Below are 20,686 nucleotides of genomic sequence, written 5' to 3' on the forward strand. Positions count from 1 at the left end.
CGTGGAGAGCGAGAGCGACAGCTCGATCGTGTGTCGTCGTCTTGGTTCGCGTCGTCGGTCGGTTCGCAGGAGCACGGGCAAGGGAATGGCAGTGCAGAGCCGTGCTACTGGCCGTGGCCAAAGGATTCGTCGGCGTCAATGTGAATACCAGGAAAGACAAATGCCTAATCGCGCTGAATCACGGCTCTCGGAGGCAAGAATGCGCGCTGTGGAAGCTTGGTTCGGCCGGGTCGCTCGAGCTTGGGTCCCAGCCTTGTAGATGGAGAGACGCATCTCGCACCTTTCAGGGTGGTGGACTAATAGTGGACTAATAGTGGTGGGCCGCCTGGAAAGCGGAGCGGCTGAATTCCGCACGGCGGGGGGAAGTGGGGAGTGGACAAAGAGGTAGCTAAAATATACTGTCAAACTTGCACATAGCTCTTAATAAAGGTTCGAGAAAATTGGGAAAATGTGTTAGTTTGTTGACTTGGGTTTGCTGTACAAATTGAGCGTCATTGCCTTGAATTTGCTTCAGGGTGCGAAGACAAGGCATTTTCGACGCCAAGTCGGCAGCCGTTGGAATATATCCGACACAATCAACTACATTGAACCGCCAGACGAATTGCTTCAATCAAGATAATACCCCTACAATTTTGTACACGCGTAAATAGACATGAAGCATGACCTTGATGGGGTCACCCAACTAAAATGGACACAGCCTAGAAACCCTAGATGATATCCTTCACACCAGGCTCAACACCTTCAAGAATCTCCATCAACTCCTCCCAAACCTTGCTAGTCAACTTCTCTCCCTCATCCCCCTTCATGCTATTCGGCCAAACATACAAGCGACAATCAGCCATCCAATTCGCATGCGTCTCCTCGCCCGCCACCGCTGCCGCCACGAGCGTCCGCGAGCCCATTTCTGCCGTCCGCGCCATGAGCATGTTGAACGCCTTCACGGCTAGGTTAAGCGGAAACTGCCAACTCCGATACAGCTCGGTCCGACAGAGACCAGGCGTCACTCCGTTGACAATGATGTGACCCTTTCCCGATGCGTCGACGGCCTCGCCTAGGCGCTTCATGGCCATGAGCTGAAGGAGCTTAGTTACGCAGTACCGGTTCATCACGCTCGGATCAGCGTCTAGTTCTTGGAAGATGTGGTCTGCTTTAGCCTCGGGAAACTGGGCCTGATGTTCTACCATGGTTAGAACTACTCTTCGCGATTCAGGGAAGCCAGGAGGTACGAGCCAGAAATGCACCATCGGAAGCCACAACGGTGAGACGCGGCGTGACGTTAAACTTCGCTGCGGTGCGGCGCAAACTTGGCAATACCAGGATGGAAAGCAAACATGTATAGATGACATTCACGAGCAAGTGAAGCTCATGTCCTTCGACCATCTCCTTCTGGAAGGAGAGCAAGCTAGCATTGTTTAGCAGCACATCAACACGGTCAAGCTTATCAACACGAGCTGCAAACTCGCGGACGCTGTCTGACGACGAGAGATCCAGGTGCCAGACTTGCACAACGCCTTGTCGTTGGGTTGATGCTTCAATATCTTGTCGCGCCTTCTCGCCACTATCAATTCGGCGGCATGCGAGGATCACCTTTGACGCGCCGAGCCGCACAAAATGCCGTGCTGCCTCACAGCCAAGACCTGCCGACACAAAGTTAGCACACCGCTACGACTTCTCTTCGGCTCGCCTTGGCTGGCCATAGAGAAGCCAATACGGATTGAAAGCGCCGGTGCCCGTACCGACATTGGCCCCAGTGACGATAATGGTCCTGCCAGAACAGTCCTCGTCAGGGACGGGGAGCGTCATGAACTGGCCACGGAGGAAGCCCCAGAGCGACATGATGATGGCACTATGGCAATATCAGGTTCGAGAAAATATCGAATAATCCGAACGGAGGTAAAGCAAAACGCGAGTCTGAAATTTGTGTCAACAATTATCTATCGTTTTCGCGTTTGTGATGGTAATGTGCAAACATCCTTGTTGTCCCATGAGCAACGGAATTAAATCAACCCGTTGCACGTGGTTGGGGCGGGGATGGAAGCATTTCCACTGAAGGTCGCTTAAAACAGCGCCACAAACCGACCATCAATTAACATCACCTTTCATTCAAGTCAGAGCTGTAGTCAACAAATGCCTAGAAAAGATAGCATGGGGTTGATTAACTGCATTGCTATCCAGCGTTTTCTCCTGTGTTAAAATTATTTAAACATCTGACAACCATATTTTATTATTCGCCAACCACTGTCTAGGGTGCCTATACTGGCTTTCTTGGTGAGAATTTCACAGGCGTGTTCGCTGCCAATTCGAACTCAGGCTGTAAATTTCTGCCAAGTGTTTTCATCGCCATTGAAGCAATGGTGAAGTTCGGCGGCGTAGACGAGCTCTTCACGAGGACAGGAGCTCAGTCTTCAGGTAATCATCCTTCTACCTTCATGATCACCATTCTCCCGATTCCTATTTCATTGCATCTCTTGCTCCATTAACCTGATAGGGTTACACCTCCATCAACCTTAGTTTCCGCCAATCTTGTTCAAGACAGCATAAAACAATTCTCGTCGGAAAATCCCAAGATGATCTTCACTGGGAGCATTGTTTCCTTTTAGGTACGTGCGACTTGCCGTTATTTTTTGGTGCGAGATGGCCGACAAGCGTTCAATGACATCACTTCCGACCAAACACTATTTTCTTCATCCTCACCATAAAGCGTATACAGCCAGTGTTTCTCACAGTCTGACTAGTAAATGAATTCGAATAATTTTGATTAATTAACGTACAATCTATGGTAAGACGAAAAACAAACCCGAAGGGGAAAAGTGTCAGTTCCTGGTATCAGATATCTACCCATGCCATTGAATCAATCCACAAGATGAACAACCAAGCCCGCAACGCTACGACGCATAAGAAAGATGAGAAACCCGCACCCTGAGTGATGTTGGTTACTTCTCAAAGGTCGTGGTCATGGTGCGCTTGCCTGCAGCCCAGAGGTGCGCGTAATCGGTGCCCAGATACCGTCCCTTCATGAACCAGACGAGGAAGCTGAACAGCTTAAAGTTGCCCATCTGGCCAGTTCCACGGCTGCGACCCAGCGTGACAGCAAAGATGGGCTTCTCGGAGGCTTCGTACTGGGGCACGGCAGAGCCGTCGATGTACAGCGCCAGAGCCTTGATCAAGTGTCGGGACTGCGCCTCAGCATGCGCAGCGGTGGAGGTCTCGAGGCTACCAGCGTCGCCGATGACGAAGATGTTCTTGTAGCCCTCGGCCTGGAGGTAGTTCGTCTGCTTGATATAGTTCCTAGAGTCGAGCATGCTCTTAGGTGCGAACTCGGTGTTGGGGATGACGCCGGTGGCGGGGAGGTAGGCCTGGGCCGTGATAGAACGAGTAGAGCCGTCGGCGGCTTTCAGCTCGAGAATGGTGTCGTTGCCCTTGACGGTGACGCTCGAAACAGTCGTGTTGGGGATGAGCTTCACCTTGAGGCGCTCGAGCTCCGACTTGGTAGCCTTGCGAACGCTGTTGGTGGCGGGAGCAGCGAGGGGCAGGTCCTCGGTGTGGACGAGAATAACCTCCTTCTTGCCGTGTTGGGAGTACTCGAATCCGAGCTCACCAGCGGTCTCAGCACCAGTCATGCCGCCACCGGCGATGACGATGGTCTTGGCGTTCTTGATCTGGTCCTGCAGGCTGTGGAGCTTCTGCTTGGTCTCCTCAGCAGTGGTGAGACCCTTCCAGGGCATGCCGTCTTGGGCACGAGCACCGGTGGCGATGACGAGGGTATCGTAGTTGATCTCGCGCAAGCCGCCGGCGTTGAGCTCGATGGCGACGGTGTTCGAGGCGGGGTCGAGAGACGAAGCCTTGCCCTGGACGAACTCGAACTTGCTGGGAGGGTAGTCGGCGAAGGTGGGAGCGAGGGGGATCATGACCTTGTCATCGACGAGCTGGCCGGGGACGACGACTCGCGGCATGGCGATGGGCCAGTGGAAGTTGGCATTGGGGGTGACGACGATGATCTTGAGGTTGTCGCGCTTGAGGACGACGTTGATCATGGTCTGGCGGACCACGGGGATGGCGGCGGGACCAGTGCCGAGGACGAGGATGGTCTTGACGTCTGAAGCAGCCATGATGAATGTGAGTTGGGTGGGTGCGTGGACGGTGGGTGTAAGTCGGGTGAGATGGAGCCTCGAAAGGTGGCAATGTCGGGCCCGTTGGTTGTTAGTGATGTTCCAAGCGACAATCGAATCGATGCAGAGATGTCTTTTTCGAGGTGGTTTGAAAGGTGTTTGCTGTTGAACCTGGAATGTGTAGATGGAGCAGATCTCAAACCGCCACTAGGAGGAGGCAGAGGTGCTATATACATGCATCCACCAAAGCGGATTCTTGCTCAACCCCGTCCCAAGCCCAGTGAAACTTTTTCGGGTCGGGTGAATTGGTAACCCGCTTTGAAAGCAAACACCTTTTTTCTATTGGGTTTGTCGGAGGAATACCAAATGAATTGACCAGCAGCGCGCGCGAGCGAGCCCGCTCCCCTGGCTAACTCTGCAGGGCGGAGAGAGCTAGCGACCCAGCGGCCTGGGAGCGCTCTGAGACTATTCGACGGTATGCGTACAGTTATTAGGCAGAGGCCCCCCCAGTTACGTCCTTCAGCGAGAACGACAGATACCCGCGCGGCGACTCGGGGCCGAATTTGACTCGGATCCATGTCGCCCCCTGCAACGACGTCGTAGATCCATCCCGCCCGCCATCATGGGCCTGTTCGTCCACGCTCAAAGGAGCCAGCGCGCCCAATCAGCGTCCTTGACGCCGGCCTTGTGAATCTTGGCTTTGGGTGGCTTTCAGAAGCCCCACTTACCGCCCGCGGTGACAGACGTGGGTGTCATGGCGCTGTCTCTCAGAAATGCATTGGAGACGGCTTGAAAATGGAAGAAGAAGAAAGGGAGAGAAATCTCAGCCTGGAATGGCATTTCTTGGAGCAGTATTAGAGGGTATAGTATACCATGGACTGCACCAGTGACCATCACCGCCAAAGGTTGATCCAAATCCCTGACAAAATCGCTAGATGGGTGCCCTGGCAAAGTTCGCATTCGCATTCAAATTCACATCACCCATCCAATATTAGCCCCAAACTTCCGCTTAGCAAATCCTCGGAACCTTTTTGATTCCACGGCCAACTCTGCAATTATGCCTTGGTAATCCATTGAACAAGAAATTGTTGACACATGCTCGCGCGCGCCTCAAACTCCATGGTTCGACCTTGATCCAACCTGTAGCACTCAACCCAGCCAATCAGCAGCCTCCCAATCTGACGAAGGCTTCCCGATTCGGTATGTCGGTTGCGGGTCAGCATTTGGGCTTGGACTATATAGACAGCTTGAACCCCTCTCAACACACAGTCCGTCATCATACCAGACAAGTGCCGAATGACTCTTGGTGAATGGTGATCGGTTTGGCGGCCATTGTAAACAAGCCACCCATGTGTCGTTTTGAAAATTAGCAGTGATAGTCGCCAGGGTGGGGAGGCAACCACCCTGGCTGATCGAAACGCGCGCCGTCTAATTACTGCGGAGTTTGCATTGCGGAGTTTGACCGGCAGCGTGGCGCAAACATGCATACGCGGGATGAAATCGAACTTCAGATACTCAGAGAGGTGTTCAGGCTATTTAATACAGACCTCTCCTGCGGTCCGGAGACTCCAGTAATTAAGCGGCGGCATATACAGTATTTAGATCAGCATGTCCAACCATCCCCAGGTGCCAAAGACTGGGGATGCATTTGACTAACACTCAGCCTCCAGGTCAACAAATCAAACCTCCGTTTACCTACATGAGCGGATGAATGTATCAGGCGTTCGTTTATTTCATGTCACGATGGGTCAGTATCTAATCAGGCAAGCAATGCAGATTGGAGATCGGCGCATCTGATGTTGTAGCAACGAGACTCTCCAATGCCAGTCCATCAAGTTACCTGATTAGCTCAACGGCGGGGGGCTAAGTTAGTCGCGGGGCAAATCGGGGACCCCTGCGCACAGTGTAAATATGCACGTATCGCAAACGCCGATAAGATTTCGGCGTGGCTTATCGGGCGGGCAAAAATTAAAAAAAGTACCATCACCGCTCTCAGCCAAAAGACCCAGCCCCAAGTCGTCTGGACCGTTACCGATCCTGGCGACATTTGACACACAGTCGGACCTCACAACTGCAATACACCATGGTTTTGAAACGGAAAATCGGTTCGGCGGGTTTGCAGCGACGCGTGAAGCCCAGGCGCGAGGACGATTGGGAGATGGACCACGATGGCAGCCAAGCTTCGTCGAGCGACGACGAGGTTGAAGAACAGGGAACTCGACGCCGTGACCAGAAGGATGCCGACGACAGCGACAATGAAAGCCGGTCTGAACCTGAGTCTGGCTCCGACCAAGAATCAGAGGTAACCACCACCCTCAACCAATTCCATCCACTCTCGCATGCTCACCATTCTCCCAGGACGATGATCAAGAACCAGCCGCCCCCAATGTTGACCTCACCTCCATCTCCTTCGGCGCTCTTGCAAAGGCCCAAGCCTCACTCCCTCCCTCCCAGCGCAAATCCAAGTCTTCCGAGGCTGCTGCCACCGCCGACACCTCCGCACGCAAAGACGACCCCCCTCCCCGCAAGCCCACCCGCTCAAAGAACGACCCGACTCCCAAGCGCTCCTCTAAGCACGCCCCCCAGGAGCAATCCTCAAAGCGTCCCGTCTCCCGCCTCCGCGAGATCATCCCGGACACCCGGCGGCAGGCCCGCGACCCGCGTTTCGATCCCCTCGCCGGCCCCCTCGACGAGGCCAAGGCCAACAAGGCCTACGCCTTCCTCGACGAGTACCGCGACAGTGAGATGGCCGACCTCCGCATTCAGATCAAGAAGACCAAGGACCCCGAAGCCAAGGACGCCCTCAAGCGCCAACTGCTCTCCATGGAGTCGAAGAAGAAGTCTCGTGTGCGCCGAGAGGAAGCGGACAACCTGCTGCGCGAGCACCGTCAGCGCGAGAAGGACCTCGTTGCCCAGGGCAAGACGCCCTTCTACCTGAAGAAGAGCGAGCAGAAGAAGCAAATCCTCGTAGACCGCTATGCCAGCATGAGCAAGGGCCAGGTCAACCGCGCCATCGAGCGCAAGCGCAAGAAGGTTGCGGGCAAGGAGAAGAAGGAGATGGGTTCATTAGAGCGATTCAGGGGGGGTCGTGGTTAGAGGATGCCTCGGAATGATGATTCCATCGCTAACAGCTCACTTATGTTGGAGGGGGGCATTGTGTGCCCAAACCCGTCTTTTTGTCATCTATGATTATATACCCCAAACCCCGTTTTAGACGGTCTAACGCTGGTGTTACACACACATATGGTAGATATATGTTACAAGGTGGTTATACAGTGGATAAAGTAGAGTTTTCTTAAGCTCCCTGAGAGTAGCCCCCCTTGGCCAGGGCCTCCACGAACATCTCGCGGCAGCGCACCTTACTACCAAGCCTCGCGCATAGCAGGAACGCACCGCTGAGCTTGCGGTGCAGACTATATGTCTCCTCGGGCGGGGGCGCCAGCCGCTCGTGCAGCATGACGGGGATCAGGGCCTTGACACGCTCAGTAATGGTCTGGTCCTTGAAGTCGTAAACCTCGGGGGCTGAGGCGAGGAACGGTTCCGCAAGCGTGAGCACCGACTGTGTGTGGGCCTCGATCATGACCTTGCTCTCATGGCCCGTCAGGTAGCCCAGGCTCTCCGAGAGCGTCTTGACGGCGGCGTGGTCAGAGCGAGAGGCGGCTTCAAGCAGCTGGACGTACTGCGCTACGAAGGCGTCAGGGTACTCGCGGGAGGCGCCAAAATCGAGCAGCTCGAGCATTTGGGTGTCCGGGTTGTAGAGGAAGTTTGTCCAGTTGGGGTCGGTCTGCATGAACTTGAACTCTGTGATTTCGCGGAGACAGAGACGCAGGATGTGCGAGCCGATCCAATCACGCTGCTCCTGGGTAAAGGACTTGATACGCGTGACGCCAGTGCCATCCATCCAGTCCATGGTGATGACCTGCTTGCCCGAGGCCTCGGGGTAGACAGTTGGGACGAGAAAGACATCCTGCTGCGATCCTAGGTGCTCCTTGTAGCGCGTAGCGCACTCGGCTTCACGAGAATAGTCACACTCCCAGCCGAGCTCGAGTCGGGCGTTGTCGATAGTCTTGTTGAGGTATAGCCCCTTGGGTAGGAGCTTGGTGGCCGTGAGGAGAATGCCAAGGTTGTCGAGGTCTGAGTTGATGGAGTCGGCGACACCAGGAAACTGGATCTTGACGGCGACTCGCTGACCGTTGGACTTGAGGACCGCCTTGTGAACCTGGCCAATGGAGGCGGCCGCAATGGGCTTCTCCTCGAACTCGCTGTACAGCTCTCGCCAGTCGGCTCCAAGATTGGCCGAGAGCACGCGGTCACGCTGCCAGGCAGGCATGTAGTCGGCGCGGTCCTGGACACGCTGCAACACCTCCTGGATGGGCGCCGGCAGCATCTTGGTGTCCTGGAAGCTCATCATCTGGCCGATCTTGAGGGCGGCGCCGCGCATGCGCGAGAGCTTGGCAACCAGGCGCTCCATGTTGGCACCGCTGAGGAGGACAGAGCCCTGGCCACCGCCGCCAAAGGCTCTGCTGACGCTCTCCGTCATGGCACCTCCGAGCAAGCCTGCGGCGAGGCCTCCATAGTTCCACATGCGGCTGATTCGTGAGGCTGGGACTGCGGACTCTCGGAGAGCGTGTATGGGGGTAGGCTGTGGCGTAGGGCTGGCGGTTCGTTCCCTTGAGGGGGGAACGACACTGTCATCGACTTTTCTCGTCTCTGATGGTGCTGAGCTGCTGGTTTGCGGACGAGCGGAGGGAGCTTGACTTATCCCAGGGTTTGCCACAGGTTCGGCTGGCACTGATTCAGCTACCACTGGTTCAGCTACCACTGGTTCAGCTACCACTGGTTCAGCTGGCACTGGTTCAGCTGGCACTGGTTCGGCTGGCACAAGAGGCTCCTCCTCAGGTTTGCCCTCGGACTCCTGAGGCTTTGGGGCAGCTGGTGCAGAGCTCTCCGCGTGTTGCACGAGCGGAGGCCGACCCCAGTGCCGCAGAGGATGTTCTTTGGCAGGGCCTCCAGCCCGTGGGCGCCGATCCGCAGGCGTAGATCTTCCTTCTTTCCGGAGCGAGTCTAGAATTTTAGATCCTCGAGTGGTGTGGAAGATGTTGACGTCGATTCCGGTAGGCAGGTCGAGCTCCTCCTTCGCTTGGTCCTGCTGGGCTCTCGCTTGGTTCAAGCTTGAGACGGCTTCAGCGAAGTGGTCTATCTTTGGCTGCGCAGGCTCGATCTTGGGCTCCGGCTTAATATCCTGCGCCTTTACAGTCGTTGGTCCTAGATCTTGCGAGCTCTCATGTGCGGGCTTCGTTTCCTGCGCTTCCGGCGCATCTCGTTGAATGACCTCATCACCCTCGGCGTCCTTCTCCGCGGCCGACTGGCCTCTCTCCTCCGATCCTTCAGGCCGGGATGCCTTTTGCGCAGCTCTGCTCCTAAATGCTCCGGCTACGCTCGACGTCCGACTGAAATTGTCGAGCTGCCGACTCCGAAGGGCGACATGCTTGGCGGCGACGGACCGGGAGGCATTGAGGACGGCCGCGAGGTCGATGGCGAAGTCGACGAACCTCATGAGGGCTGGGGGGCTACGCGGCCTCGAGTGACGGGGCGCGCATCGACAGGCGAGTTCGGTATGGCGTGCTGGTGTCGATTACCAGGTGGTCGCGGGTTACTGAATTGATTGAAGTGCTCGCCAAAAAGTTGCCATGATCCAATTGATAGGACATGCAACTAAGGGGGCTCAAAGCGGGATCAAATGCGTCACAGCTACAATAAAGATGCACACTTCGGCCGAGACAGAGAATTTTACTAAGGATCCTCTATTAAAAAACAATACTTTGAGGTAGCTTGTTTCATCTATTTAATATTTTCTTATTGCAAAGCGGCAGGTGTTATCTTTCTTGCTATCCGCCAACCACCACTTCTAGCATAAGAATTGGGTTCGTCTTTATAAAAGTAAAGATCGCAGGTCAGATCAAGCTATCGATGATCAAAAAAATATCCCAAGACTCAATAGTCATAAGCGCCGGCGGTTATGTCACGACACCGCCTCCTGCATATAGTGTTGCACCCTGCCATGTTTTCTGCCCGGTGTCGGACAATCAGTGCACTTGTGATGGGCAATATGATAGTCTCATTTTAGTGTTGTAGCACCGCGGAAGATGGTGTGATGCGTTTCTTAGGACCAGGTCGGTACCGATTCGGGTTAATAATGTTGTTCTGTAACACCACGTTCCATCTTCACCCATTCGATCCCGGTTTCGAACTTGTCCTACTAACGGACCTCAAGAGTGATCCCCTCGGCTTCATCGGTGTCGACTGACCGAACGAGCTTCCCGGGCCCCTATTGCCAGGAGTGCCAACCTTGCTCCATAGCCTCTGCGCCGCAGGTGTCAACCCTCCCGAGACCCGTGGGCTACTTGGAAACTTTGGTACTGGTGTCTTGTCGACTCTTCCGGTGAGCCCATTTCTTGACGCCTCTTTTTTCGATTTTGATATCCGATCAACCATACGCTCATGTAAAGTTTCTCTCTCCCGCTGCTCCTGTAGCCTGAAGGGGTTTATCGAGGCATCACCGGGACCTAGGTTGATGATTGGTACAGGTGTTGTTTCAGGCTCGTCATCCTCATCGTCGACGAAGGAGTATCCATTGACCCTTGGCGTTTCACCGCCACCCACCACACTCGAGTCTTGGTCCTCGCGACGTGGTTTCCCTGCAATAGCATCGCGTACTGCGGACAAGGTGGGAGAGGGTGGTCGCGCAGGAATATGAGGTTGCGGCATCCTAGTGTTCTCGTATACAATAGACTTGGGTGCCATCTTGGAAGTCTCCTCGGCCCTTTGTGAGACCGTGACAACGTCGTCTTCAACCCCGTCTGGGCCAAACATGAGGTTGTTCCTGGGCTGGGCATTCCAAGTATCTGGTCGAGCCGGGCGATCGTCCTTGTCTTTGATAGCCAAGAGGTCTCGCTTGTGGCCGTCATCTACAAGGCTGCGTGTCTGGCCCAGTCTGTCTTGGACCTCCTTTTGCTTGATCATCTGTTTTGATGGGAGCTTGTTGCCGCGCCAGAGCCAGGCATACTTGTCGGCCTTCTTCTGGTTCTGTTTGTCGACGAGCTTGTAGAAGCTCTCATTGTCCTCGCTGGTGTATGTCTCTTGGAACTTGGAGAGACTCATATTTGTATTTAGACGTGGCCGCGGCAGTGCAACGGTAGAGGCAACCGAGGCCGGGGTGTCTGCGCCATAGGCGGACGGGGTGCGGTCTCCATTCGCAATGGGCCTGCCCTGCGACTGCGAAGTTGGTTTTTGTCGCCCGGGAGTCATGACCTGCTGCAGCCTCCGACCAGCGCTCGAGATCCAGGCTGCATCCTTAGACTCGAGCGCGTCCAGGTACTCTTGCTGAGTCTCGGTCTCAAGCAGTCCAGGGAAGAAGTCACGGGCGATGATTTGTGAGAGAGTCTCCGTGTATGAGTCTTCGTCGAGGACCTTCTTAGGGCGCTTGATTTTCTTCGCTGCGGGCGGCGGCGGCATCAACTCCATCTCGGCCCTCTTGCGGATCAGGGCACTGGAGGTACCCGGTTGGGATGGATCCATGATGACGCGAGTCAGCGATACGCCAAGCGCTGTGGGTAAAGGAGGCGTGTAGAATCCCGCCACCGAACCCTGAAGACAAAGGAATGAGTTGAGAGAAGAAGCCTCCGGTGGGAGCTCGCTACAGACTCTCGCCAGAGCTGCCTAATGTGACGTTGAAAGAGAGCCTGCGGCGAGGCATAGCCAAGGCCATTAGTGGGGCCGTGAACATGTGGGCGCGGCGCCCGTCGCGATCTATGCATATGCAACTATCCGATCTCGGCCGGCTGCCCGCTGTCGTTGGCTGGGCTTCCTGCGGGTGGCGATCGATCGGTTGAGGCGACTCCAGGGCCGAAGAACTCGCCATGTGCTGCGCTGGGTGGCTCACGCTAGAGATTACTGGTTTGGGCCAAGCGGGTAGTTAGGGCACCCGTCGCCTGGAGTGGCCTGGAGCGGCCTGTAGCGGCCTGTAGCGACCGGGCTTGGCCAGTAAGACGCCCTTTGTCCAGCGTACACAGGGCCTCAATGACGCTGGGTCCGGGGCCTGGAAGCTTCGCCCGTCCCGCTCCACCAAACGCCGCCACAAGCCCAAAAGTCTTGCAGCCTCTCTCTCCTCCCGCCGCGAACCATTGATTCTTCGACTTTCGGCAGCCTCGCCAACCCTTGACGTGCCCCCAGCGGAGTTCCAGACGCTTCTCTCTCGCGCCTTCTCTTCGTCTCGACAAGCGTCTTTCCCAGTCGAAGTAGGAAGCGCTTGCTGCCGTGCTCGGCGCATTCTATCCAGCATCTCGGAGCCCGAGTTCCACCCCCGACCTGCATCTTGAGCTTCCCCACGTTCGCCCCTCCTCGAATCCTCCTCGAATCCTCCTCGCAACTCCCTCTCCCCGTTTACCATGTCGCAATCAGCCGTCGACCTGAAAAACCAGGGCAACAAGGCCTTCGCCGCTGGCGACTGGCCTACCGCCATCGATTTCTACTCCAAGGCCATCGAGCTCAACGACAAGGAACCCACTTTCTTCACCAACCGGGCCCAGGTTTGCGACACCCATTCACATACGTTTGCGACTGCAACCGCGAGGCTCGTATGCTAACTCGTGGTCTCTCTGGGTCAATAGGCACACATCAAGACCGAAGCCTATGGATACGCCATCGCCGATACGACGAGCGCCATCAAGCTCAACCCGAAGATGGTCAAGGTGGGCTACCCCTCCTTACAACCCAACCATGCTGGACGAACGCTGAAGTGAACTGTTGCACAATTTTTAGGCGTACTACCGACGAGGTTTGGCAAAGACGGCGATTTTGCGGCCCAAGGATGCCCTCGACGATTTCAAGGAGTGCGTCAAGCTTGACCCCGCTAACAAGGATGCCAAGCTCAGACTGGAGGACTGCAAGAAGATTGTGCGGCAGCTAGCCTTCTTTGCGGCCATCGAGGTTGGCGATGAGCCATCCGCAGCCGAGGGTCTCGACGTGGACTCCATGGCTGTTGAGCCTGGTTACGACGGTGCTGAACTAGGAGACACCATGACTCAGGAGTTTATCGACGACATGACGGAGAGGTTCAAGACTGGCAAGAAGATCCACCGCAAATACGTCTACCAGATTATTCTTGCCGTCAGGAAGATTGTCTACGAGGAGAACACCATGGTTGAGGTCGAGATCCCCGACGATGTCCAAATGACCGTCTGTGGTGACACACACGGTAAGAACCCCTGCCCAGGCCCGCAGCACAACAAAGTCGCTGACATTTTCGCCAGGCCAATACTTTGATCTCATGGAGCTTTTCCGTCGTAACGGCACCCCTAACGATAAGCATTGGTACCTGTTCAACGGTGACTTTGTGGATCGTGGCTCTTGGTCTACCGAGATCGCCCTGCTTCTCTACGCTTACAAGTGGCTGCGGCCCAACAACTTCTTCCTGAACCGTGGAAACCACGAGACGGATGACATGAACCGCGCTTACGGTTTTGAGGGAGAGTGCAAGGCCAAGTACAACGAGAGGTGAGACGACACCCCATTTGAACCCCTGTCGCCACATGCTGACAAGGCACAGAGTCTTCAAGCTATTCTCGGAGAGTTTCTCTGCCTTGGCGCTGGCTACTCTTATTGGCAAGAAGTACCTGGTCCTCCACGGAGGATTGTTCTCTGATGATAGCATTACTCTGGATGACATTCGGAAACTGAACCGACACGGCCAGCGACAACCCGGCCAGTCCGGCTTGATGATGGAGATGCTCTGGACGGACCCTCAAGAGGAGCCTGGTCGTGGCCCCAGCAAGCGAGGTGTTGGTATGCAGTTTGGTCCCGATATCACCAAAAAGTTCTGCGAAAACAACGGCCTCGAGGCTGTTATTCGCAGTCACGAAGTTCGCATGGACGGCTACGAGGTTCAGCACGATGGTCGGTGTATCACCGGTATGTGACGTCCCAGAAATCCGCAGATGTCTTCAATTGCTGATAATTCTTAGTTTTCTCTGCGCCTAGATACTGCGACTCGACGGAGAACAGGGGTGCCTACATCAACATCGGCTCCGACTATAAGCTCCAGTTTGAGCAGTTCGATGCTGTGCCGCACCCTGATATCCGCCCGATGGTGAGTCCACTTTGCCCCTCGATGCACATGTCTCAGGATGAGAACTAACCGCATCCACAGGCGTATGCCCAAAGCTCCCTTATGTCCGGGTTGGTTTGAGGGGATGGGTAGGAGACTTGTGTGGACGGCCAAGTCGAGGCATGTCCCGGGCGTCTGGGAACGGTGCATTTGCAAGGGCAGGTTGATGGAAATGTGCACATACATGTATACCCATCTAGATGAAAAAATGATGTTGGGTCTTGAGTTGAACAACCAATGCTGTTTCATGAGTTCCACAACCGGTCTTGGCCGTCAGTCCCAACCATGGCACCCAGCCAGTCCGAGCACTGCCGGACTTGGAGTACACATTGGACGCCATTGTCGTTGATGCCCTTCCACGCTGTGATGGCAGCGGCAAAAGACCCCAGGTCCGGTCGCGGGATTCGCAGCCAACAGTGGCTCCCCTGGACCTTGAGGATATCGAGCGAGATGGCCACACCCGTGATGCCCAGGAACTGCCGCAGCGCTGTAGTGCAGTATGACTTGACCTGCAGATTGTCCAGCTCGACGGGTGCGCCGTCGGTGACGAGCTCAAGGTGGGCGTATGAGAAGGGCGGGGCCTTGATGGTGCAGGTAAGGATATCGTGTGATTTTTGCAGGTCTTTTTGCTGGAAAAGGGACTTTTGCGTCCCAGACTCTATGGTTTCAGCCATATCGAGAGACGCTCCGTCGGATTGTAATAATAGCCTGGTTGTTGTGAAGTTGTGAATGTTCTTCATGAAGATAGCTGTTACGCCAAGGTACCTAACTTAGTTCTTCGCAGTGGATAAAGTGGACACTGTCCTTGTTGCATATCTCGCTTAGTTGCATACTAGCCTCTCGAATCTGGGGACAATGAACTTGGACCCTGACCATCGCGAACCGTTCAGCTCCATCAACGACAGCTTCACGCTCCCCGAATATCGCACACCCGCCTCGTCGCAGCAATCCCCTCGAATAACCCACCCGGGGCGCCCGCACCATGTCGACTTCGGCCAACTTCGTCACGCCCGGCCAGCAGCGCCACCTGCGCGCCTGCATGGTCTGCTCCATCGTCATGACGTACAGCGTAGGCCGTCCTTGTCCTCCCGTGCCAGACCACGTCACGGCTCTCTCGTGCTTATGCTGACATTTGTTTCTTCAGCGCTTCCGCGACGAGGGCTGCCCCAACTGCGAAGAGTTTCTGCACCTCGCCGGCTCCCAGGACCAGATCGAGAGCTGCACGTCCCAGGTCTTCGAGGGCGTCATCACGCTCGCCAACCCGGCGCGCTCCTGGATCGCCAAGTGGCAGCGTCTCGATGGTTACGTCGGCGGCGTCTACGCCATCAAGGTCTCCGGCCAGCTGCCCGATGAGATCCGCACGACTCTCGAGGAGGAGTATCGGATATCGTACATCCCGTAAGTGGCAACTCACCGACTGCTTAGGCAAACAGTTTTGCTGACCAACGGTTTTTTGCAGACGTGACGGCACGGAAACGGAGACAGACTCTTAGGCAGAGGCTTGACTACGATTTCTTGTTGATATTACTGTTTCTGGCGAATACGGCGTTGAACGGGAATGGGATGGAGGGCCATTGAGGGTACCAAAGAGTTGTCATGTCGGAAAGAAAAAGTCATCATTGTGGTATCTATCATAGACAATTCCGCACCAAGCCGAACGCCCCGGCATGTTTTGAATCATCATTTTATGACCTTATGCCCCAACGCCATTTCATACAGTAAGCCAATGTGCAAGCCTAATCCAATCTCAATTGCTCCTTTGCTTCTTGCTGGAAGGCATGCTAAATCCAGCTGATGACCGAGATCGCTTCTTCTCCATCTCTTCCTTCATGATACGCTCCGCCTCGCTCATCTTCTTAGGCTGCTCTACCATGGCGTTCTTCTTGGTCCCGGAAGACAGGGCGTTCTTCTTGGCCTGCGCAAAGACATTCTTAGTTTGCGGCTTGCCTCCCAGCTTCATCGAGATGCCTCCAAACCCACTTGGCTTGGCAGGTGCCGCTCTAGAGTCCTTGGTTTTTTCGGCGTTGGCGTCAGCATCGGCAGACTTTGATGCCTCTGCCCCAGAGTCGGTCGAGGCTGGTGCAGGGCTTTCGGAAGTTGTCGCTGGTTTTGCGCCAAAGGATAGCTTAATCTTTTCGCCGTCCTGTCTCTTAAGTTCGCGTGCCTCGGTATCCTCCTCCGCCTGATCGTCCTTGGCGCCAGTGTTGGCCTGAGCTCGTCGGATCTGCTCCCGAATCATGCGCTGCTCCAACTCCTCATTGCCTTGGTCCTGTGCCTCCTTGCGACGCAGGGCATCTTTCCTCCGCAAAGCCTCGGGCGAGTTGTCAATCCAGGCGATGTGAAGACCCTTGTCGTTCTCTTCCACGCGGCAGATGCCCTCCCGACCAAGATGCTTAGCGAACTCCGTCAGTGACGGCCACTTTGTCGAGTTCATATGGATGTGTTCCTTATTCGCAATGTATTCCTGGTAGAACCTATTCATGTTGACTTGCTTCTCGCCGTGACCGGTCCTCAGAAGCAAGAGGAAGTCGCTCTGGAACTGTTTGCTGTAATCGTTGATGAACTTCTTGGGATCCTCGCCAACGACGAGCATCTGACGGACATGGCTCTCGGACTGGGTGTGCATCTTGAAGCCGTTCGCATCGCGGCACTGCTTCTCGCAGACCTGGCAGTACCAGCGAAGGCGCTGGAGGCCCTTCGACTTCATGCGGTTGGCGACATATTTCGTCGACCCAACCTCGGCTTTGCCCATGCTGGGCTGTGGGTTATGGTGGTGATCGTGATCGGGTAGTTCGCTTTGTTATATTTCGAGTTGCCCGTCCGTGGCTCGGTGAGTTGCAATTTGATGCTTTTGACGTGAGACAACAGAAAGTCGCAAGGTTGCAGGAGGTAGAGTCCAGCCGGGAGAGGTTCGCTGGATTTGACCTTGAAGTGTGGCGTTGACTCGAATTAGGATTAGTCTAGACGTTGGTCAGCACCGCCACATGCCCACAATGGTGTCAAGGAACCTTTTACTCATCCGAGTCTACAGGGGTCTATATCACCCTGATAAACTGCTAACGATAATACTGTATAATGCCATGGGATGCCATGAGGTACTGGGGTTTATTTCTTTACATATTCCAAAAACCTGAAGCATAAGCCCACCGTAAAGGCGGCATACTCAGTACGTCACTCGCGATTGCGGCTGTGGGGTTGCCTGGGCATTCTCTTATCGGCCGACATTTATCCGGCGCCAAACCGAAACTCGGGACATCCCTTCACGGTTCTAAACCTGACTTCACATCACCTTCATTATTTCGTCTTTGGTCAATCAAAAGCTCCACCCTTACTTCCAGTCGCACATACCACAGACCCAGGCCTTGTGCGGAGTCGCCCATATTCCTTTGCCTCTCAGATTCGGTCGAAGAGACAAACTCGCCCAACATGTCTGAACGCAAAGTCCTTCAGGTAAATTCTCCAGAACATCCCATACACACCACCGTCGCTAACCATTGCTGTGCAGAAATACTACCCCCCAGACTTCGACCCGAGGGATATCACTCGCCGCAAAGGTCCCAAACCGTCCGGCCCGAAGATCCAAACAGTACGAATCATGGCACCTTTCAGTATGCGATGCACGGCATGCGGAGAATTCATCTACAAGGGCCGCAAGTTCAACTCTAGGAAGGAAACGCCTCTGGACGAGAAGTACCTGGGCATCCAGATATTCTTCCTCAATATTCGCTGTACCCGCTGCAGCTCCGAAATCATCATCCGGACAGATCCCAAGAACAACGATTACATGGTGGTCAAGGGCGCGGTTCGCAACATGGAGCCCTGGCGGAACAAGGTTACGGAGGAAGAGACGGTGGAAGAGCGCCTAGATCGATTAGAGCGAGAGGAAGCCGAGGCTGCGGGTGAGGAGGAGAAGAATGCGATGGCAGATCTGGAAGCCAAGAACGTCGATGCGCGGCGGGAGATGGCAGCGGCTGACGCCTTGGACGAGATTCGACAACGAAACGCCCGGATAAACCGATCAGAGAAGGATGGCGTCGACTACTCTGACAGCATTGTGCGGACCGAAGATGAAGAGCGGGAGCAACAGGAAAGAGAAGATGAGGACGCAGCAAAGCGAGCATTCGCTGAGGCCCGAGCCCAAATGGACGTTGTAGTAGAGGGTGACGCTTTGGATCAAGACGTAACGGAATCGGAACCAGCATCGATCAGCGCGCCGTCCTCGAGTTTGGCGGGGTTCGTCACTTCGGAGCCTGTGGTGGATTCAGAGATGCCACCTCCGTCATTCAAGCGAATTCCGAAGAAGAAGAAGAACTATTCAGCAATGCTAGGTATCAAGAAGAAGCCATCGCTGGTATGATGCGCCAGACAAGAGGTGTGAAGACGATGGTCAGGAAGCTGCAGGACACACCGAGTCAAGAACTACATACCCTGGCGAGCGAAAGTTCACGGCATGGCAGCGGAATTCGATGATATAAATGAGATTGACTAATTGGGACAGTTGGGCATTATTGGAGTTTATGGGCAAATATACGCGAGGAGGTTTTGGGGGCATTCAACCTGGTGCAATTAGTACTCGAGAACCACATACGCGGGCATGATCCAAGCCGCTTAGCAAAATACAAAACGAACAAGCATGCTCGCTCCAAACGATTAGATTACTTGCCATCACAACCCTAGTATTTATTATTGCTATCCCAGGAAATCGGGCAGTGACGGATTATGTGACAGTGGCAGGTCATCAAGCTCCATAGTCGATTATGTTTGTTTGCCAGATCATATAATGATGCACACTATTGAAGGATTACCTTGTACATTTACGCGGATCAGCCTTCAACATCTCCTTTAGTTGTGGCAGTCAACACAACATAAATGTTCTTCGCTGGGTCTTGGGTTGGTCACAGTGCTCGTCAGGGGTGTATGGTGCGAAGAGAAACTCGTATATCATTGCCATGTACCTTCGTTAAATTCGCCGTACACCATCCTTGTTGCTTCCCTTGATGTATTATGTGCCCCTGTCCCCCCACCGAAGAAAAAAACCCGAGTCCCAAAACACCATGTATGTATAAATGCCAATTCGTCAAACCAATGAGTGGAATGCGAGGCAAGTAAGGCCACAGTCGCTCGCTTTTCATATCAACGCCAACCACATATTCATGAGCTCTCGTGTATCCATCGCTCAAAACTCCGCAGTATCTGTTACCTGACGCAGTGCAGAAGAGAACGTAGGTTGTTGCATTGGTGGTGACACAGCCCGGCACGTCGGTGCACGGGCATGTCAAGTCGCCACCGCCAGGATAGTGATCAAGTCGTGGGCGGTGATGTCATGAGGGGGAGAATTGAACTCCCACCTCAGGGGTAGGGATGTTTGATATTCCGAGAATCTCCTAACAGGAGATGAACTGTCTTTCCGCGATTGATGTTCATGCGTGATAGCCGATGTGGTTGTTGTTGTGGCTGGTGCCGTTCATTGTCGTAGGGTTGCCATGGCGGCGGGAGCCTGGGTTGGCACCGAAAGCCTGCATCTGGCGCTTGGTGTGGTCGTGCATAAACCTCGAGTAGCTGGAGAGGTTCTGTGGGGGAGGCACAGACATGGGGATGCTGACGGAGTAGGCTTCTTGTCGGGCAGGCATATTGTTGGAATTTGTAGGGCGGTTTTGGGTTGTGTAAGTGGATGTGTGTGGTGTTGGCGAGATGGAGTAATAGGAGTCTTCAGGGCAGAAGTGATTTATAGAAGTGTGAACGGTGCAGGTCCTTTCTCTTATGGTCAAGGAATTGAATAAGCTTTTTGAATACGACCGAGAGAAGTGGGAAGTGCCGGGGGCCTTATAATACCAAGAAACCCCATGCCACCGCCTCATCCAGGAGGCGGAGAACAGGCAAAGCTGGGGTGGATTCACAGTTGCTGCTGGGATTCTCCTGCACGCACCCCTAGGCCCCCGTAGATGAGCTGACTGCAGCATGTTGAGCATTGTGGGATGGATCCCGGAACGGTGTCGGTTTAGGGTGTTGCTGATCGTTCCCCAAGACGAGTGCTCAGCATCAGGCCGGCATCACCAACATCACGGATGAACCCCTTCTTCCTCTCCTTCAGACACAGGGATCGACCCAAACCCCCTGCCATGCGAAAAACTCCCTCACCCACATCTGTAGGGATCCTCGACTCTCCAGTCTCTGCCCGGTGGAGGAGATGGCGCAGTGCTGGCCCAATCCCGTCCCACCTCCAGGACGATCGACAGTGATTGTCGCTTTCTTAGTGCAGGTGAATTGCGTAGCTGGAGGCTTTAGAGGGTTGCAGGGTTTGCTCAATCCATAGCACGGAGTACTGTGCTCGCATGTACAAGGCAGTATCAAGTACGGGTGTGCTACCCAAGTGAGACCCACGCGTGCTCTCGTCATTCAGGGTCCTCGTCTC

The 20,686-nt window shown here is 54.7% G+C and overlaps 10 protein-coding genes across 10 annotated transcripts; 4 read left to right on the forward strand and 6 right to left on the reverse strand.

Moving 5' to 3' along the window:
• Window positions 1–585: 585 nt before the first annotated feature.
• BGZ61DRAFT_444299 (uncharacterized protein) lies at window positions 586–1,984 on the reverse strand. The gene is made up of 3 exons (XM_046244961.1): window positions 1,737–1,984; window positions 1,231–1,637; window positions 586–1,169 (listed from the first exon to the last, which is right to left on the reverse strand). Exons 1-3 carry the CDS (start codon window positions 1,834–1,836, stop codon window positions 708–710), a joined length of 969 nt encoding a protein of 322 aa, XP_046108109.1. The 5' UTR covers window positions 1,837–1,984; the 3' UTR covers window positions 586–707.
• Window positions 1,985–2,933: 949 nt separating this feature from the next.
• Window positions 2,934–4,949, reverse strand: BGZ61DRAFT_474026 (uncharacterized protein; the record flags this gene model as incomplete). Its single annotated transcript, XM_046248529.1, has 3 exons — window positions 2,934–4,316; window positions 4,442–4,695; window positions 4,838–4,949. 3 exons carry the CDS (start codon window positions 4,947–4,949, stop codon window positions 2,934–2,936), a joined length of 1,749 nt encoding a protein of 582 aa, XP_046108110.1.
• Window positions 4,950–6,192: 1,243 nt separating this feature from the next.
• On the forward strand, window positions 6,193–7,181 carry BGZ61DRAFT_293219 (uncharacterized protein; the record flags this gene model as incomplete). Its single annotated transcript, XM_046238598.1, has 2 exons — window positions 6,193–6,411; window positions 6,468–7,181. Coding segments are annotated over 2 exons (933 nt in total), but the record flags the coding sequence as incomplete, so codon positions are not given.
• A 223-nt stretch (window positions 7,182–7,404) lies between these two features.
• On the reverse strand, window positions 7,405–11,854 carry BGZ61DRAFT_413341 (nuclear protein Es2-domain-containing protein; the record flags this gene model as incomplete). Its single annotated transcript, XM_046243309.1, has 3 exons — window positions 10,361–11,854; window positions 9,084–9,671; window positions 7,405–9,041 (listed from the first exon to the last, which is right to left on the reverse strand). Exons 1-3 carry the CDS (start codon window positions 11,685–11,687, stop codon window positions 7,405–7,407), a joined length of 3,552 nt encoding a protein of 1,183 aa, XP_046108112.1. The 5' UTR covers window positions 11,688–11,854.
• A 702-nt stretch (window positions 11,855–12,556) lies between these two features.
• On the forward strand, window positions 12,557–14,355 carry BGZ61DRAFT_344777 (serine/threonine-protein phosphatase 5; the record flags this gene model as incomplete). The annotated part of the gene is made up of 7 exons (XM_046239731.1): window positions 12,557–12,697; window positions 12,779–12,859; window positions 12,930–13,365; window positions 13,421–13,664; window positions 13,717–14,078; window positions 14,132–14,256; window positions 14,317–14,355. 7 exons carry the CDS (start codon window positions 12,557–12,559, stop codon window positions 14,353–14,355), a joined length of 1,428 nt encoding a protein of 475 aa, XP_046108113.1.
• A 164-nt stretch (window positions 14,356–14,519) lies between these two features.
• BGZ61DRAFT_528633 (uncharacterized protein) lies at window positions 14,520–14,948 on the reverse strand (the record flags this gene model as incomplete). The annotated part of the gene is made up of 1 exon (XM_046253286.1): window positions 14,520–14,948. One exon carries the CDS (start codon window positions 14,946–14,948, stop codon window positions 14,520–14,522), a length of 429 nt encoding a protein of 142 aa, XP_046108114.1.
• A 195-nt stretch (window positions 14,949–15,143) lies between these two features.
• BGZ61DRAFT_157273 (putative transcriptional elongation protein Spt4) lies at window positions 15,144–15,894 on the forward strand. Its single transcript, XM_046237422.1, has 3 exons — window positions 15,144–15,343; window positions 15,419–15,672; window positions 15,734–15,894. The coding sequence occupies exons 1-3, from the start codon at window positions 15,257–15,259 to the stop codon at window positions 15,765–15,767; spliced, it is 375 nt and encodes a 124-aa protein (XP_046108115.1). The 5' UTR covers window positions 15,144–15,256; the 3' UTR covers window positions 15,768–15,894.
• Window positions 15,895–16,099: 205 nt separating this feature from the next.
• On the reverse strand, window positions 16,100–17,341 carry BGZ61DRAFT_157265 (C2H2 finger domain-containing protein). The gene is made up of 3 exons (XM_046237421.1): window positions 17,283–17,341; window positions 16,255–17,234; window positions 16,100–16,189 (listed from the first exon to the last, which is right to left on the reverse strand). Exons 2-3 carry the CDS (start codon window positions 17,024–17,026, stop codon window positions 16,131–16,133), a joined length of 831 nt encoding a protein of 276 aa, XP_046108116.1. The 5' UTR covers window positions 17,027–17,234; window positions 17,283–17,341; the 3' UTR covers window positions 16,100–16,130.
• A 17-nt stretch (window positions 17,342–17,358) lies between these two features.
• On the forward strand, window positions 17,359–19,059 carry BGZ61DRAFT_585201 (CWC16 protein). Its single transcript, XM_046256389.1, has 2 exons — window positions 17,359–17,724; window positions 17,780–19,059. The coding sequence occupies exons 1-2, from the start codon at window positions 17,701–17,703 to the stop codon at window positions 18,629–18,631; spliced, it is 876 nt and encodes a 291-aa protein (XP_046108117.1). The 5' UTR covers window positions 17,359–17,700; the 3' UTR covers window positions 18,632–19,059.
• Window positions 19,060–19,551: 492 nt separating this feature from the next.
• Window positions 19,552–20,033, reverse strand: BGZ61DRAFT_444312 (uncharacterized protein). Its single transcript, XM_046244962.1, has one exon. It carries the CDS (start codon window positions 19,902–19,904, stop codon window positions 19,695–19,697), a length of 210 nt encoding a protein of 69 aa, XP_046108118.1. The 5' UTR covers window positions 19,905–20,033; the 3' UTR covers window positions 19,552–19,694.
• Window positions 20,034–20,686: the final 653 nt, after the last annotated feature.

This window comes from Ilyonectria robusta, assembly GCF_021365365.1.
Source record: "Ilyonectria robusta strain PMI_751 chromosome Unknown BGZ61scaffold_4, whole genome shotgun sequence".
NCBI classification, from domain to species: domain Eukaryota; kingdom Fungi; phylum Ascomycota; class Sordariomycetes; order Hypocreales; family Nectriaceae; genus Ilyonectria; species Ilyonectria robusta.